Source organism: Sceloporus undulatus, chromosome 2 (genome assembly GCF_019175285.1).
Source record: "Sceloporus undulatus isolate JIND9_A2432 ecotype Alabama chromosome 2, SceUnd_v1.1, whole genome shotgun sequence".
Lineage (NCBI taxonomy): Eukaryota > Metazoa > Chordata > Lepidosauria > Squamata > Phrynosomatidae > Sceloporus > Sceloporus undulatus.
This window is the reverse complement of record NC_056523.1, coordinates 247,635,430-247,655,007: the sequence shown is the minus strand read 5'-3', so window position 1 is coordinate 247,655,007 and position 19,578 is coordinate 247,635,430. Positions and strand designations below refer to the sequence as shown.

Below are 19,578 nucleotides of genomic sequence, written 5' to 3'. Positions count from 1 at the left end.
TTTGTACTTTGCTCTAAACAGAGGACTATGGGTAGGTCAAGGAGGACACCTAGCCAGCAAAAAGGGATTGCAAAAACCACTGGCAAAGATTTATCTCCTCAGTTCAGACTATCCTTGAAGGACTCAAGTCGTATGTATAAGACACAGAAGGCTGGTTGAATCATTACTGCTGATCCAATTAGATTAGTTGGCCCCAATTAGATTACCACAAATTAATAACAATCTCTCTTCAACTTGCTGGAAAATTTGTAAAGAGAGTGGCATAATATGTGCCCTAAAGTTAACAAATTTTGGGCACAGAATTCTGAAGTTTATTTCAAAAATGACAAACGAGTCAATAATTTTTCTGAGCTGCTTTTATTATTATAGTTAGTCATGAGAACAATGAAGACTTAACCAAGGACATAATCAGATAATACTGGGGATAAGGGGAAGCCAATCTGTTGTATATGCTCACAGCAGCAGCCAGACTGGAAATCACATTAACACTGGAGGCACTTAACTAGAATCTCCTCACAAAATTGATTAGGCTGGGTCTGGAAAGTAGTACTTTCTGAAAAGCTAACCTGTAACACTAAGAGCTTAAAAAAATATAAAGACAACTATATTGAGAACAGCTTCCAGGCACAGTACAAGGTGTTAGTTATTACCTATAAAGCCCTACATGGTTTGGGTCCATCTTACTTGACAGAACGCTTCCTCCCAGATAATCCTGCCTGCACACTCAGGTCCTCTGGGAAGAACCTACTACAGTCAAGAAAATCCGGATTCGTGGCAACTTCCCAGAGGACCTTTTCAATTACCACTCCAAAAGTTAATGACCTGCCGGAAGAGACCCGCCAGATATCATCTCTTGACACCTTCAAAAAGGCGATTAAAACAGTCCTCTTTGAGTGGGGCTTTCCCAGACTGACCTCTAATCAGGATAGAATTATCTGCTTCCTTAATCAGACCCCTCTGTATTGCCTCTTGCACCTTAATCTGTTTTAACTGATTATGTTTTTATTTATATGGTTTTTATTGTGAAGTTGAAGGCTTTCATGGCCAGCATCCATAGCTTTTTGTGGCTACATAGCCCGAAAAACCCACAAAAACTATGGTTTCATTGTTATAATTTTATATTTGTAGGAGGGAGGGTAGGGGGGATGGGGGAATAAGGGAATGTTTTATTGCTTTTGTATTGTATTTCATTTTGCTATTACTCGCCTCGATCCTCAAAAGGGAGAGGCAGGATACAAATAAATATTTTATTATTCTTATATTATAACTTTATTGCCAGATGGCACCCTTTTAATTGTCTTTTCAGACAAAGACTCTACTCCATATGGACCTCGGGCATAGCCAAAAACATTTTGGACAACTTCTTTCTGACCAAATGGTCCACAAAATTATCCTTAGGCCTTTCACCAGTTCATTGAGAATCCCCATGTAATTGTTAGATAAGATCTGGTCTTGTACATAAATCTAAAATCACCAGGAGCCTGGTGGTGCAGTGGTTAAATGTCAGTACTGCAGCCATTCACTCACAAACCACAAGGTTGTGAGTTCAATCTCAGCCAGGGGCTTAGGGTCGACTCAAGCTCACATCCTTCCAAGGTTGCTAAAATGAGTACCCAGCTTGTTGGGGGCAATTAGCTTACAGTTGTAAACTGCTTAGAGACTGCTTAGTGTGGTATGAAGCAGTACATAAATGTAGCTGCTATTGCTACTGTATTAGCTATTTCAGTATGCCTAATACCTTGTTATATACTTACCTTTATTTTTTGTGTACTTCTTTTCTACATTTGTTAACATTTTAATTGTATGTTGAGAATAAAATTAAAAATAATTTTTAAAAAAGCAAGAGCAAACATTCCATAGTAAATTCCAATATGCATCAAGGGAGACACGCAACGGAGGCTGCATCAAGCAGTCATTTCAGGCCCACAGCAGGTTTCTGCTCAGCACTGTTAGACTCTTATCCCGCTTCTCCAGTACAAAGCAATCTTATGTTTGCACTCTGCCATCACTCATCAAAACCCAAACACTCTGCACAGTAAAAGACACACAAGTAATTAGAAGGGTGAATGATACACTTCGACAAAATTACCTGTAGCACGGAGGAGTGTTGTATAATGAGGAGTTCTCCACTTGCACTTTGTAGTCCAACACTATAGGACATTCCTTCAGCGCAAAGCCAATTAAATCTTCACGCACAATTACCACCGTGACACCTGCAGTACCTATGTTCTTCTGAGCACCAGCAAAAATTACACCAAACTTTATATTGGGAGTAGGGGGTGGGGAAGGAAACAAAATAGACATTGCACCCATGGATTCATTTATAAACTACAATTAAAACACATCAGTCAATCAATGAGGAAAACACCATAGATTAGGAGTGTAAAAACATTGGCTTCCAGATACTTTGGCATACTACTTTCAGAACTCTTTAGCATTGGCTATGCTGACTGGAGCTTCTGGGAACTGAAGTCCAAAGCATCAGGAGGGTCAAAGGTCCCTTGCCTCTGCTGTAGATGTTGGGCACCGAAGGGAATGTAGCAATTATGGATTAAGCTAAGAACTTTGGGGAAAGTCCAAAGACTATTAATAATTCATGTAGTGGTTACTGTTATTTATTTCCCTTGACACTGACTATTTCCTTTGTGCCAGGATAAAGGATGTGTAGTGGGCTTGGTTCCCAAGACCCTCCATGGATACCAAAATCTAGATGTTCAAGTCCCATTAAATATAATGGAATAGGAAAATGGTGTCACTTATTTGTGGTTGTTGTTTACTGCCCTCACACCAGTCTCAACACAAGGCGACCCTGTGGATGAGACATCTCCAAGACTTCCTATCCTCCACTGCTCCACTTACGTCTTGTAAATTTATACCTTTCACCTTCTTTACAGAGTCCATAGATCTAGCATGAGGTGTTCCCCTCTTTCCATACCCCTCCAACTTTCCCAGCATCATTGTTTTTTTCTAGCAAGTCATGATTTCACCCAACATGGTAAAATCAAGTTTAGCTTTTAGGAATTTATTTATTTTTGAAAATTTTCAAGCCATGAGAGCCAGCTGTACAATGAAGATTGGGAAGGGCCACATTTATACTGTTCATAAACAACAGCAAGATAAAGAACATGCCAGCACTCACAGCAAAATTGAAAAACAAGAGTTTACCCATTCCCAGCTTAAGTTGCATAGTGTTCATGTTCAAAACAGTCTTAGTCATGTAAGATACATTCAAGCCAGAGGACAAACAGCACAGTCCTAAGCATGTTTATTGAGAAGTGGTTTCCACTGAATTTACTGGGACTTAACATTATGACCCTGTCCAAGTAATTGTTATTCTCTCTCCTCAGAGAATCCCTTTTGTAGCTCTGAGAAGAGGGTCTAGAGACAGCAAGGAGCTGTTTATTGCTTAAAGAAAGGTAAATGTTTGTATAGTATCATTTAAAAAAAATACATTACAGGTTCATGTCCAGAGTCTTAAAATCTAATTGGAGATGAGACTCATGAGACAACAAGGATACAGAAAATGACATGAATATGAAAAGTAATGTATAATAGGGCCTACAAACTGAATTTTCAGGAATTTACAGATCCCAGGGAATATTAGTGAGAGGACTTAAACTACTACAACACTGATGTAACTGTGTAATACTGATATGTCCTGATATTCATAAAAGTAACAAAGAATTGGCCTCAGTGACCCAAGGTATTAGATTACACTTTGCAAACTCTGCTCTTTAAGAACTTTACCTTTGAAACATCCACTGGTCTAGAGAGGAAGTTGGAAGACATATCACAAACTAAGACTGCCTTCCCAACGTCGGGTACAAAGTCAAACTCCACACCATGGACTGTCTCATTTGCACAATAATAGACATAAGAGGCATCTGGGTTAAGGTTCCAAGTGCTCGGGTCAGGGATTTCTAAAGCAGATAAGATAACAGAAAGAGATACAACAGTTACGTTTCCCAAGTAGTAATAGACTAAGCAGTCTGAAAGTAACTACGGTATATGCAGCTTTCTTGGAACAATGAACTTTGACAGCAACTCCAGTTCTGCACCTTTCTATTGCTTTACCAGCAAAGTGGATTAAATCTTGGACTTGCTACAGAGTGAAAATGTACTATTGTAAAAAAGAAGTAGAAGAAGAAGAAGAAGAAGAAGAAGAAGAAGAAGAAGAAGATGATGATGATGATGACAATGACAATATATAGCGCCTGGAGAGTGACCAGTGGGGTGCCACAGGGTTCTGTCCCAGGCCCAGTGCTATTCAACATCTTTATCAATGGCTTGGATGAAAGAATAGAGGGCATGCTTATCAAATTTGGAGATGACACTAAATTAGGAGGAGTAGCTAATACTCCAGAAGACAGGCTCAACATTCAAGAAGATTAGAAAGCTGGGCCAAAACTAACAAAATAAATGTAAACATGAAGACATGTAAGGTACTGCACTTAGGGTGGAAAAATGATATGTGTAGATATAGAATGGGGGACACCTAGCTTAACGAGACTACGTGTGAAAGGGATGTAGGAGTCCTAGTAGACCACAAGTTGAATATGAGTTAACAGTGTGCTGCAGCAGCTAAAAAGGCCAATGTGATTTTAGGTTATATCAATAGAAATATAGTGTCTGGATCAAGGGAAGTAATAGTGCCACTCTATTATGCTTTGGTCAGACCTCACCTGGAATACTGTGTCCCATTCTGGGTACCACAATTCAAAAAGGATGTGGACCAACTAAAATGGTGAAGGGTCTGGAAACCATAACTTATGAGGAAAGACTTAGGGAGCTGGGTATGTTTAGCCTGCAGAAGAGAAGGTTAAGAGGTGATATGATAGCCCTGTTTAAGTATTTGAAGGGGTGTCACATTGAGGATGAAGCAAGCTTGTTTTCTGCTGCTCCAGAGAATAGGACACGGAACAATGGATGCAAATGACAGAAAAAGATATTCCATCTCAACATTAGGAGGAACGTCTTGACAGTAAGAGCTATTCAACAGTGGAACACACTTCCTTGGAGTGTGGTGGAGTCTCCTTCTATAGAGGTTTTTAGACAGAGGCTGGATGGTCATCTGTCAGGGGTGCTTTGATGGTGATTTCCTGCATGGCAGGGGGGTTGGACTGGATGGTCTCTTCCAACTCTATGATTCTAAGGCAAAAGGATAATGCTTGCTTTCTTCAGTATGTTAAAAGAAACTATTATTCAAAATAACTTTAGCATTCAAATCAAATTCCTAACAGACTATTTCTTTATACACATACGCAGTGAGAGAGAGAGAGAGAGAGAGAGAGATTTTGGAAGGCTAGGATCCTCTGGAGAGCTGAGGGGAAAAAAACCTAAAGCAGGTTTGGGTACAACATGGAGGGCAGCAGAAAGAAAAGAAAATCCAGTCATATTACTAGACATCCTCTGGCCTGGTGCTGAAATGTAGGCCTTGAGATTGGCTAGCAGTCTAAGCACCAATAGAGCATTTGCAATGACTGCCATAATGTGGTAGTTGCATCTACGCACACTCCATACTGCATAAACTTTGCTTACATCAGGAATATATCCATTTCACCTGGGGGAAGGAGCAAAAATTAACTGCTTTACATCAGAAACAGTACTGTGCAAGAACTTCCTGGTAACAAATGAAAACAACTTTTAAAATATCATAATTAGGACAGGACAGCCCAACCCAGATGCTATACTTCACTGATGCTGAGAGATGATGATCACTATGTAGCTTTTAAGACTGGTTCTCCTTACAGAAACATGGCAGTGTGCATTTAGATATCTCTCACAGATTAAAGATTCATTTCCCACACTGCATGCCACACTGGCCGTATTTCAGAACTTCAAAGAAACTTAATTCTTCTTGGACATTGTTTGCATCACTCGTAAAGGAACATGCTGTGTGCCTGAAAAGCATCCAGGTTAGAGGAATCTGTAATAATACAGTACTCAACAAATAACCTAGTTCAGAAAGTACCTTTGCCTATTGGCTACAATCCAACATGTTTTGAAAAACGATTACTCTTTTGTCAGAAGCAAACTGATAGCTCTTTGAAATATCATTTCTGCAATCTAAACTCCTTTTCCTAAAAATCTTGAGGAGGATAAAACCCAGCAACTGAGACTGAAACCATGAATATGTGCAAGCCTAGTTGGGAAACAAGTTCATTCTACCAATGAAACTCAAAAAATCATGCAACTGGCATATATTTTCTCCATGGCTCTGATTTACAGCTTTAATTACATTTTGGAAATAACAGCAAGGATAGAAGGAAACAAGAAATGGGAGTGAAAGCCACCAGAAGAGTCATGGAGCTATGAAAAGAAGCCCTGCCAAATCTGGCTTTAATTTGCAAGCATTGTTTGCACTGTTATGTTAATCTTCTGTGTAACTCTGTAGCTTCTACAGGAATAATTTTTAAAAACTAGTTTAACACTAATTTCGCTGTTTTGCACAGAAGATACCCTAAATTATATCCAATGCAGAAACTTGTGCATTTTATATCAATAAAACAAAATGTTTTTCTTTTTGTACTACACTGTCCTAATTATTTATACTTCTGGCTACTTCCAGACCAGCACTCTTGTCAAACTGTATTACCACTTTGATCCCAATTCTCCCTGTACTAATTTTCCCACACATTTGAGTGGCTAGTTTTTTTTTCTCCCTCCAATGCACAATTACCCCCATGCACAGCCCAATTATTCTTAGACAACATGCTTACAAAAAGAGTGAGGGAAGGGATGGGATTTAAATAACCAAATTTAGCTTCTCTGAAAAGCAAATCAAGAATAAAGAATAAAGCCAATATAGTCAACACATGAAATGGTAAAAATTCAGTACTGATAATAATATTTAAAGAGTCTCTATAGCAAAGACAGGCAAAGCAAGGTATGGAAAAGAGACAGGGCAAGACTTCTCCTTGTTGTTAACTGATTTCAAGCTGACTTTGGTCCATGGCAACCCTATGCATGAAAGACCCTCAATCGCCCTGCTCAGATCTTGCAAATTCATGGTTGTGGCTTCTCTGATTGAATATATCCATCTGGTATACAATCTTCTTCTTTTCCTATTGCCATCAACTTTACCAAACATTACAGTCTTTTCTAGAAAGTCCTTTCTCATGATATTGCCAAAGTATGACAACCTCAGTTTAGCCATCCTAGCTTCTAGGGAGAGTTGTTCTGATCAATGGCAAGTGTTTCTATTCTCTGATGTGATAAAAGTTTTCATACCCAAATACCTGACATGGTATTCCTCCTCAGGAGACATGCCATGTGTTTCTGTGACAGTTTCTGTGACATCAAATCGTATGAACCAAGTGGGGAAAAGAAAATTATGCTTCCAGGTATGATTCCAAGTGCTCATCAATGTTATGTTTAAGATTAACTCACTTGTATAAGTAGAGAGTTTAGGATGAACAAGGTTGACTTTGGCATATTTCTCTGCTTCTTTGGCTGCTTTTGCTGACCATGCTCCTGTGACCACATAATCAGCACACCTTGCTTCTTTTAACCCAATAAGGTTTAGTGGAATGCCACTAAATTGTCCAGAGCCACCTCCTTGGAGAAATACAACTTTGTAATTGTCTGGTATTTTGCTGTGCAAAAGAAAAGTGGATATAAGAAAAGTATTACTTCAGGATTTATAACATTGTCCCATGTTATTGTTATTCACAATAGATGCCTAGTTAAAATGTCTGGTTTAGAAGACAGCATACCAGCAGTTGAAACACTTCTTGCTAATTCAAAGTGGAAATCATGTAGCTTCTTCCCACAAAATCAACCTTGGGAGGATACAGATGGGCAGAAAGGGGCAGTCAGATGCTGCCCCTTTCTGCCCCAAATGGAAGCCGCAGCAGACAAATGCCATGGCCTCCATGAGACCTAAAAAGAACCCACTCCCAGCAGGTTTTTTTCTATGCCATGCACAGGGCGCCATTGGTGCACTTGCACGCAACGATGACTTCCGTGCAGTGGCGCTATGCGGACGTCATCGTTGCACACCCTGTATGGACGGGTGTGCGCAATCATGGTGCCCACATGCCGATAAGAGAACTAGGCGCATGCGGATGCCCAGCCCTAGAGAACCCTAATTTCAGCCCCAGACCTGCGCAAAGTGTCAGTCTGTACAGGGCAATAGAGTGATTTTTAAAAGGCCCAGAAAATATATATATCTTCCCACAAGCTGACTGCAAGCATTAGTGCTATAGAAGTACATATGCAATTGCATACCTGTTTTAAAACTTGTATATGTATTGGTGATGGTAACATCTCTTTAAAACCCATTAGTGATGAGCTTTGTGATACTTTACAAAATTTTAAAATAGCATGGAATTTAACCATTCCAGAAACCAAACTGGATTTCACAGTTCACCCCATTCAAGGTACAGATTCTGGAATGGGGAAATATTTGAAAGCATCCATATGTTCAGGCTACAGCAAATATTTTACAGTCAACCCTGATCTTAATTTTTTTATGTCTTTAGGGCTCAGCCATATATTTTACATCTTATCATACTTTCTTAATGAATTAAAAGAGGACTTTTTTGCTTCAGCCCACATAAATTCTTGATTATTAAGTCTGCTATTCAGAATTGATAGAAAAACTAAAGCATACTAAACAGGTAGCAAGATGACAAGGGAAAATATGACCTGCAGCTTCCCAGGAGTTAACAGGGTTAGCTCTTCAAGGCACACCAAAATGTATAACTAGGACAATAGGAAGGTAGTGGATGTAGGCGCTTTTCAGTGTTCATGATTTCAGAAGGGCTACTAAGGAAATGGATGTAGCATTCCCCTCTCCTTTCTCACTAGTTCTCCAGCTTAAATTATTTTTCTCCCAGTGTTGCTTTGCTCTCCAAAAATATTGCAGGTCACACCTTTGTTCTGTTTTAATCTATGTGATGAGCTAGCAACTAATGACAGGAGCCCCGGTGACGCAGTGGTTAAATGCCTGTACTGCAACCACTTACTCAAAACCATAAAGTTGCAAGTTCAAGACCAGAAAAAAGGGCTCAAGCTTGACTCAGGCTTGCATCCTTCCGAGGTCACTAAAATGAGTACCCAGATTGTTGGGGGAAAATTAGCTTACAATTGTAAACTGCTTAGACACTGCTTAGGCGGTATGAAGTGGTATATAAATGAAGCTTGTTTTGTTTGTTTTTGTTTGACATCTGTCCCACTGATCTTAATGGGAACTAGTTTAAAATCAAGTCTATGCTGGATCTAACCAATGGTGTTGACAAGTTGTTACAATGCAACCACAAAACAGGCAGTTCATCCACAACCATGTGGCTTAAACCTAATTATTCATTCCAGTTGGATAAGGGACACTGAATGAACAGAAGTGTTAAATCAAGACTTACATAAGTCTCATTGGTCCAAAACATGTTGCAGAAATAATCCTGTTTGAGACCACTTTAACTTCCCTGGCTCAGTGCTTTGGAATCCTGGGAATTGTAGTTTACTTTGGCACCACAGCTCTCTGACAAAGATGGCTAAATGTATCAAAAAAACTACAGTTCCCAGAATTCCCTAGCATTGAGTCAGGCCAGTTAAAGTGGTCTCAAACCATTATTTCTGCTGTGTGTTTTGGACCACTGACTCTATAGGTTTACTTCAGTTGGGAGTAACAAGTGGATTCAACCCTATAATAGAAGTGGTAACTGAATTAGTTTATAAACTAAACCATTCAGGAAAAAAATACAAGGTGATTAGCCTTATTTCCATATCAATGAAACAAACACTTTCAACTTCTGTTAAAGAATCTCACATGCAAAGGGAGGAAAAAAAAGGAAAGGCTCTTGATGGTGTCAACAAAAATTATAGAAACTGTAACTCACAGAATTTCCCGCAAGCAATTTTCAGCTGCTTTGTTGATTTTTGAGAAGTCAGAACTTCTGTGGCTCATTTCTAGAACAAAAGAAACAAATCAAACATGCTACAATATAAGCCATAACACAAGTCATGCTCTCTCAGCCTCGGAGGAAGGCAAAGGCAACCCCCCTCTGAACACATCTTGCCAAGAAAACCCTCCATAATGTGGTAAGTTTGCCTCCATAAGTCAGAAACTACTTGAAGGCGCACAACAATAACAAATACAAACAGAAACAATTAATTTGCTTAAATCACCAGGAGTATCAAAGTCAACACAGAGTCTGAACTAACCCTTGCTTTCTGAGCTTTATTACAGATCCACATATTTCAGCCCTACTTCACATACCATCACATGCATCAGTGACTTCATGGAAAGTGTATATAATAATAATTATTATTATTATCCCACTCTTTCCCAAGATTAGACCCAAAACAGCTTATACACATGGCCTCATATTTTTCAAGGGGGTCAGAAAACTTGTGGTACAAGAATTGCTCTCATAGGAGTTTATCAAACAGGAGGAATTTCTCTTAAATTCGAATGAAAAAGCAGTGGGGCCAGAACGCATTCGCTTAAAGTCACTAGTTTAGCGCAATTACGTGAATGCACATTGCATTTGAACTGGCTTCCCATTGCCCGAATTTGCATGTGGCAGTCTATCACACAATAACGTGAAACCACATGATTGCGTTCAGACTGACTTCCCATTGCCTGAATTTGTGTGTAGTGGGTTATCACGCAATAACGTTAAACCCCATGATTGCGTTCAGATTGCCATTGGATTATACTTCCAATTTCCCTTGTCTGATAATATTCCTGCACTTAAGTGAATTCAGATGCCATCTTGGAGCTCAGAGATCCATGTGCACTAAAAAAAACCTGCTATACCCACTAGTAAATTACTATAAAAGTTTATGTTTTCAGTCTATTACAACTTTTATGGGACTCATGTAGAATCGACTATCCCATCCTGAAGCTCTTGATTAGTTTTGGGTTCCAGTTTCCAGAATTTGGACCTTGGCCCATGCTGGCTGGCTGGGACTGATAGGTCAAAAACATTTGAAGATGTTGTTGTGTAGGATGGGTGAAAAGGTAAGTTGAACAAAAGAGATCAAGGTTGAGGGTTGAATCTGATTGGCTGGCCAAAGATTGATCAGGATCTTCAGCCTAACTTTCCTCATAGGCTAGCGGTAAAAAACAAAATAGGGTAACATCCCTACCATCAAAACTCACAGTGTATGCTGTCCTGTGCTCCTTGCAAAATGTGTGGAACAAAATGTGACACAGATGTTTTAATTTTGTCTTGATCATAAGGTAGAAATATCCTTAGTTTTAATGTTACTCTTACCATTTTACATTATTGATGTTTATTATCATTTACCCTCCAATAAGTATTTCAGCCAATAAGTATTTTGAGGAAATAATTGAAAATATGTGGATATTTTTAAAGGATAAGCTTTATACTCAGAACATCAGGAATGAACTACAATGTACTAATTTGTAGCATTAATTTTACAATGCAAATTTCAAATCTCCCATAAAGGCATCTGGAATGAATAGACATCTCTTACCAAGAACACTAATGCCAAGGCCTTTATAATCCAGCAGTTCTTTCTGGGCTTCTATCAATACCTGCAAAGGAAATAAAGTCAGTACAGTTGATCACATGTCAACAGCAAATCATACACATTTTATACTCTGTATTTTATACTGGAAAGAAAATCATGTAGTCCTCAAGATATCTCTGGACTGGAACTCCTAGCAGTTACAGCCAATATAGCTAATGGTAAAGGATGCTGTGAATTGCAGTTCAACAACATGCAGGGGGACACATGATTTCCACTCCTGTTTTATACTATAAATATACACAGGACAACAAATAGACATGACTGCTTTGCATGTTTTAACCAAACATAAGCATAATTATACCATGTCAAGGGATCTGTCCACGAGCCAAATGCAAATGTCTTTGGCTTTCTGGTGACACAGACACAGAATCTTAGGATTCTGCCCTTAAAATCAGCATAGAAGCATAATACAGAAATGCCATTAGGACTTTGGAAACACCGCAAGAACAGGGTGACCAGACATCCTCTTTTCCCCAGGACATGTCCTACATAAACTTCTGTCCAGGGAGAATTCCAAAATGTCCCCCATTTTAAACATGACTAAGAAGCATGGATTTATATTCATATGAGTGTTTTTAACTTTTATTTTGCAATGTCCTACACTTTTCTTGAATGTCCTACATTTATGGTGCCTTGTCCTCCTTTGTGGTTAGGACATCTAGTCATCCAGGCCAAGGATTCCTTATAGGACTAAAATATTTTTTGCCCTTGGTAATTTCAACGTGGAGCCTAATTTTTAGATTTACCAGCCAGATAATAATGGGATCTTCATTTGAAAGAAGCTATTAGCAAAACCATGTCTCATGTCACATTTTCTTTCATGGTTGAGTAGAATTTGACTGTTCCAGAAAACGTGTACAAGTTTGATCATTCCTTAAGGCACTCTGAACAATGTTTTTATAGATGTGACCACTTAGGTTGTCATTTTGTGACAACCACCACCAAGAGACACTTTACAACCAGGTTTTCAGAAACCAGATCTTGCATACCGCTAATACTGGACCTTTTTTTCCAGCAAAGATCTAAAACATAAAGGAATCTTTACAGTTACTTAGACATATATTTACATGCAAGCCCTCTGAAATGTCAATGCTTCTTCAGTGGTAAGAAAAACTAGCTAACGGGATAAGAAACATGGATAAAAACCTTCTTTACATAAGATTGTTAAAATGAGGTATACTACAGTTTGCTCAGCCATGTAAACCCAATGGATGACCTTGGGCAAGTCACACACTCTCAGCCTCAGGGGAAGGAAGTGGCAAACCTCTGAACAAATCTTGCCAAGAAAACCCCATGATAGGTCGAAAATAACTTGAAGGCACACAACAAACTACAGTTAGTGAGCTTTTGGGGGAAATGTTAACAGTGGCACTGCAGTGCAAAATGAGACTAGAAATTAATAGCTCTCTAGATCTGAACAATGCGCAGCAATGCTTAAAATCAGCTTAAGCACACAGTTCTTGCAGGAAGCGGAGAAACCTGATATATATATCCAACAAAAGCCACACCTCTCCCAGATGTGGCTGCTGATGCAACCTTCGGAAGAGATGTCTATAGCTTACTCAGTACACATATGTTACTTAACATCTGCTTCTCCAGTTAGCATGAAACTATCTGATGTTAAAGCAGTGTATCTTTTTTATATCTTCTGCCCTACATATTCACAAAGAGTCGATTCAGTGAGCAAAGACAATGGATTCTTTAAATCCTTGCCTCCAGAATGCACAAACAAAATGGATAAGAGCACTGCTGTTTTTCAAGCTTCCAGCAAGCCTCCTATATTCTGGCTTTCTGAACTGGAAAAACAAGAAAACCAAAATTCCCTTTTTGCCGCTGCCTGAGCATGTCAAAGGAGGGGGCTTTCCCTGGAATTGCCACAGCAATTCCAGTTTGCTTGGAATCGCCTTTTTGCGTGTTTCCAAAAGTGCCAAACCATGAGCCCTAGCAGTAGTACTCTCATCTCAAACTTTTTCTTTTGTACCTGAAGCAAACCCCAGTGTGGCCTAGTGGTTTCAGTGTTGGGCTGCAACCCTAGCAATCTGGGTTCAAAACCCCTGCTCAGCCATGGAAAGCCACTGGGTGACATAGGGTTTTTTTCGAGCTATGTGGCCATGTTCTAGAAGAGTTTCTTTCTGACGTTTCGCCGGCATCTGTGGCTGGCACTGGGTGACCTTGGCCAAGTCACACTCTCTCAGCCTCAGAGGATGGCGGTGGCAAACCCACCTCTGAACAAATCTTGCCAAGAAAGCCCTGTGACAGGTTTGCCAAAACACACTGCAGAAATAATCCAGTTTGAGACCGCTTTAACTGCTCTGGCTCAGTGCTAGGGAATCCTGGGAATAGTAGTTTTGTGAGACATTTAGCCTTACCTGTCAGACAGCTCTGGTGCCGCAACAAACTACAATTCCCAGGATTCCATAACACTGAGCCAGGGAAGTTAAAGTGGTCTCAAACAGAATTATTTCTGCAGTGTGTTTTGGACCCTTAGATTGGAAATGACTTGAAGTCACACCAAGAGAACAAATCCCATGAAAATAATGGGTCTCAGCTCACTCTCAGGGGACATGAAAAGCCTAAACAGTTGGGAGATTTAGGTGCACAGTTGAGAGATTTTGCTGTTGTGATCATTGCTGTGTGCCTTCAAGTCCTTTCTGACTTATGGTGGCCCTAAGGCGAACTTATCATGGGGTTTTCATGGTAAGATTTGTTCAGAGGGGGGGTTGCTTGCCATTGCCATCCTCTGAGGCTGAGAGAGTGTGACTTGCCCAGGTCACCCAGTGGGTTTAGAGCAGTGAGAAGAACATACCTATTTCAGACAACAGGCCATTAGGCAACAGAATCTACCTATCTATCTATCTGTATCATATAAAACATGTTAAAATAGCGCTTTAAAACAAACATTCATAACATACTCCTAATGCATACATACATACATATATATACACACACACACACACACACAGAGAGAGAGAGAGAGAGAGAGAGAGAGAGAGAGAGCTTGGCTCTGGATCCCACAACAAACTCCAACTCCCAGAATTCCATACCCTTGAACCAGACAAAGAGTTTAAGCGGTGACAAACCGGGTTATTTTTCCAGTGTGGATGCAGTCCCAAACACACTGCAGAAATACATCCAGTCCGAGACCTCTCCAACTGCCCTGGCTCAATGCTAGGGAATCTTGGGAATTGTAGTTTATTGTGGCACCCCAGAGCTCTCTCTGACAGAGGAGGCACAATGGCTCACAAACATTACAGTTTCCCGAGATTCCCTAGCATTGAGCCAGGGCAGTTAAAGCGGTCTCAAAGTGGATCATTTCTGCAGGGTGTTCATAGGCAGTTCCAAGTGGTTTCCAAACCGGATTACTTCTGCAGTGAGGATGGTAGCCTATGGAGGAAGAAACTCCAATTCTGGGAAGGAAGGAAGCCCCGCGATTGAAAAGGCTCCAAACCAGAGGCGTCCTCCTTTTCCCGGACCCTCCAGGAGGACTGCCCCAAAGGTCCTCCAAAACCTGGACCTGAATCAAGCAGCCTGGCTTTGCCTGGAGTCCTGGGAGTGTGCCTAGTGTTCCATTCTGCCGGGAAGGGTCCTCCATTCTGGGGAGCCCAGGGGTCTTCTCCTTACCGCCCGGGGGAGCTTGGCTGGTCCTGCCCCGAAGTTGGCCACCTCCTTCATCTTGGCTGGTCCCTCCATGGCTGCAGCAGCGGAGGGCTTCCCTCGGAGCTGGTGATGGGACAATGGGGCAGAAGGAGCCTTCCTAAACAGGAGCCCCCGCCTCCCCATTGGCTGCCCCAGGAGGGGTGTGGCACTGGCCATGCTCCCATTGGCCCCCGCCTTCCAGCCGGCCCTCGCCATTGGCCGGAGGGCCACGAGGAGGGCGCGTGCTCCGTCCATCCAGAGCAGGAGGAGAAGAAAGGAAGGCTGCGATTTGCAACAGGAGGAGTGAGCGCAGCGGAGGCGCAATGGAGAGGCTGAGCTGCCTCTGGCTGCAATGCAAGGTTTTATGATGAGTGGACTTTGGGGCGGGAAGCAGAGGGAAGTTGGAAAGGAGTCCCCAAGGGTCATCCAGTCCAACCCCCAGCAGTCCATATACTGGAACATCACTATATAAACTGGTCTGATGGTGGTGGTGGTTGATCTTTCTGTGCTTTCCAACTTATGGGTTTATTGTTCCCCCTCCTTGGCAAGGTTTCTCCAGAGGAGGTTGGCCATTGCCTTCCCCTGAGGCTGAGAGAGTGTGACTTGCCCAATGTCTCTCTCTCTCTCTCTCTCTCTCTCACACACACACACAGAGTCAAAACAGTGAAGTGTTCTGGCCAAAACCAAAAACAAAAGAGTATGCCAAACAGAAAGGAAAAAAGTGATTGATAAGTAATACATATGAAAGTTTTGATATCTAAAATATCCCCCCCCCAAAAAAAATGCAGTGACAGTAATTTCCTGGCATCCTGGTAAACAGTGTCTAGACAAAGCAATACACTGTGCCAGAATCTTTGTCTGCCTCCTGTGGCATTCTGGGATTTGTAGTTCAGTAAGGCCTAAAGAGCCCTCTTCTGGTTGAGAGGCTTTAAAGCCCTAAATGGCTTGGGTCCAAGCTATCTTAGGGACCGCCTCCTCCCGTACAATCCTCCCCGCGCTCTCCGGTCCTCTGGGAAGAACTTACTACAGCCTTTAAAATCTAGGCTTGCGGCGACCTCCCAGAGGGCATTCTCTGCTGTCGCCCCCAAACTCTGGAACGACCTGCCGGATGAGATCCGTCAGTTGACATCATTAGACAGCTTTAAAAAAGCAGTCAAGACGGATCTCTTCCGGCAGGCCTTTCCAGATTAACCATCCCGGCCCAGGTTCCCAGGTTCCCTGATTCCCTCATTCCTCCCGTGGCCCCATCTTAGTGATGGTCGAGGATCAACAGAGGGATATCAGGGTTTTTAGTTTTTAATTGTTGTTTTTATGCTTTGATATTGTGTTTTTAATATGTTATACTGTTTAATACTGTCTTAAGGGGGGGAGGGATAAAGTGTTTTTAATTGTTATATTTTATATTTTACTGTTGTCAACCACCCGGATTGGTTTTCCATAGGGCGGTATACAAATAATAATAATAATAATAATTATTATTATTATTATTATTATTATTATTCTAAATGCCCTTTCCCTAAACTGCAAACCCTGGAATGCCACAGGAGGCAACCAGAGAAGTAAAAGTGGAATAGGAGCACTATAAGAGAGTAGTGCAGTACAGTACTCTCCTTACAAAATTCCAGCAGATGCAACTGTTTGCACTCACACTAAATGCTGGAAGGATAAGAGAACAGAAGGAGGTCAGTGCTTCCAGAACAGATAACACTCTTGCCTTTCACCAGTGGATAGTTTCTGTTTTATAGTAAAAGTTAAAGTATTATGTTTACATTGACCCGTGGATAAGTCCACTAAGGTTTTTGGGGTCAATTTCTTGACTTACATTTCTAGACTTATACACGAGTATATATAATATGCATGAATTTTATTAATATGTTATCTCTAGGAATCTCTAGGTCCTCCAGCGCAACTCTGTGGTCAACTTTAACCAAAAGGCACACTGAATGACCTAGAGATTCCTAGAAAGAACACTCCACTAGGCCTTTGTAGCTCCTCCTGCAATTCTGTGGTCAATGTCTGGCAAATGTTGACCATAAACTTGCACTGGAGCACCTAGAGATTCCTAGAGAGGTGTCCTCTCCGGTAAAAGAAAAATATTGGTTTTTTTATTTGCCGTTTCCCCACTTTCACAAGGGTCCTGTGCCTCTAACCCCAGCAAATGTGGAGAGACCACTGTATTTCAGAGCGTAAAATGGAGCATAATGTTGTGGGTGGCACCACACTTGTTAGGTAACAAAGATGAACCCAGACTATTTGAATACATCTCTCCTGCCCACCTTCATCTTTAGGACCTCAGATTACTGAGTTAAGACTGCCAACCATCCAGTTTGGGCACATGCTTCTTAGAAGTCAGGTTTGGCAACTGTGGCTGATTTCTCATAGGTTCTCTGGTTTTTATGAGTTCTCCGAACCCACTGCTTCAAAACTGAAATCCTGTATGTGGCACAGGAGGTGCAGAAGAGAGTAGAAAGTTCAGCCATTGAAACCCACAAGGTGATCTTAGGCAAGTCACACTTTCTCAGACTTAGGATAAGGCAACAGCAAACCTTCCCTTAATACATTTTACCACAAAATTCCTATGAGAGGGTACATAATTCTGAATTAACTTGAATGCACACAACAATAAAGAGACAATGGTTGTTTTGACCAAACAGGATTATTAGATGTGAGGTCTTGTGTAGGGTCCATAGTTGTCATTGGTGCAGTGTCTAATTTGGTCCACTGAGATCGCTCATTTTCAGCCAAATTCATATACCTTTAGTATAGCAATATATATATATATATACCATTATGTTTATAGTGGATCAATTACACAACCACTTGCACAATGTATGAACTTACTCATTGCACAAGGTTAGCCACGTTAAAAAAAGAGAAAGAGGGCCATTTGTGTGTGTGTACTTGCTGAATGGTTGTAGGCATTGGAGGTCAGAGTAGGAAGCAGCAAGAGAGAAAGAGCAAATTCGAGCTGGGGAGGAGAAAAGCCTGGGCTGGGACAAAGGCCCAGAGCCCCTCGATTTTAACATGCAAGTAGAGTAGTGAGAAGAAATAAGGCCTGACAAATAGGGGGAAGCCAAATCATGAAGGGCTTTAAAGATTAAAAGAAGGAGCTTGTAATAAATCCTAAAGGGAATGGGGAGCCAGTGAAGAGAAGTCAGCAGAGGGGTAATGTGATCAAAACGTTGGGCCGTAAAGATAATCCTAGCAGTAGAATGTTGGACAGAGATCAAAGAACCAAGGTGATACTGAGGAAGCCCCACCAAGAGAAAGTAATAATAATAAATAAATAAATAAAGTTTTTATTTATATCCCGCACCTTCCTTCGATCAGGGCGGCTTACAGTATAAAATTTAAAACAACAATACATACAATAAAATCCAAAATACATCACATATAAACAATAATAAAAAACACAGGCTAAAAGCCCCAAAGCCCTTCCTCTTGGCCACGAAAGAGGAGGGAGGCCCACAGGATTTTTAATCGGGGAATGCCTGTTGGAACAGGAAGGTCTTCAAATCCTTCCTGAATTGGGCCAGGGTGGTAGTCGAGCGGAGCTCAGTGGGCAGCGTATTCCAAAGGGCTGGGGCAGCAGTGGAAAATGTCCTCCTTGTGGTGGAGGACAATCTAGCCCCAGGTTGCAGTAATCTAGGCACGAGATAACCAGGGTGTGAGCCAAGGTCTTGGACATATAAACTGAAAAGAAAGGTCCAATTTTATTGACAAGACTTGGCTGTAGCCTGGATCTGAGGGATAAATGGCATCGAGGAATCAAATATGAATCCAAGACTACATGCTTCCTTCACTGGATGAATGGGAACATTATTGACTGTAATTGAAAATGTATATTATAAAGTCAGCTTAGATGGAAAGATTATCAGTTCTGTTTTAGACATATTAAGTTTCAAATGCCAATGAAGTATCCATGCTGATATGGCAGAGAGACATGGCGAAACTTGCTGTTCCATATTTGAAGAGATTTCTGGAGCAGAAAAATATATTTGAGCATCATTGGTGTATAGATGATATTGAAAACTGTGGAAACTGATAAGATTCCCTAAAGACAAAGTGTAAAGAGAAAACAACAATGGACCCAGAACAGAACCTTGTGGGACTTCAACTGACAACAAAATAGGAGTGAAAATCTGACCTCCTGCTACCACAGAAAACAATTTATTTGAAAGATTCTAAACCAATCAAGGACTGAATCCAAAAATTCCAGCTCCTGAAACAAGTCTACCAAAAGATCATGATCAACAGTATCAAAAGCCACAGAAAGATAAAGAAGAACAAGGACAGATTACAAACCCTTCGGCTTGGCTAAAACAAGCTTGTCTGCAATCTTCATGAGGGCCGTCTTGGTAGAATGCAAAGGACAAAAGTCAGACTAAAAAGGATCCATGATAAAGTTTGTAGAAAGAAACTCAAGACAATGATAGTAAA

The 19,578-nt window shown here is 40.9% G+C and overlaps 1 protein-coding gene across 2 annotated transcripts in view; it reads right to left on the bottom strand.

The window, feature by feature from the left end:
- The window catches only part of PSAT1 (phosphoserine aminotransferase 1), a 27,291-nt gene extending 11,833 nt beyond the window's left edge, over positions 1-15,458 (bottom strand). The window contains exons 1-6 of one of the 2 annotated variants that reach the window (XM_042455504.1): positions 15,124-15,458; positions 11,446-11,506; positions 9,840-9,909; positions 7,390-7,595; positions 3,748-3,920; positions 2,090-2,259 (exon numbers count right to left, since the gene is read on the bottom strand). In XM_042455504.1, the coding sequence (XP_042311438.1) occupies positions 2,090-2,259; positions 3,748-3,920; positions 7,390-7,595; positions 9,840-9,909; positions 11,446-11,506; positions 15,124-15,393 (950 nt within the window). In that variant the 5' untranslated portion in view covers positions 15,394-15,458. The remainder of the gene's footprint in view (positions 1-2,089; positions 2,260-3,747; positions 3,921-7,389; positions 7,596-9,839; positions 9,910-11,445; positions 11,507-15,123) is intronic. The other variant, XM_042455503.1, reaches the window with a different exon arrangement.
- Between the last annotated feature and the right edge of the window lie 4,120 nt (positions 15,459-19,578).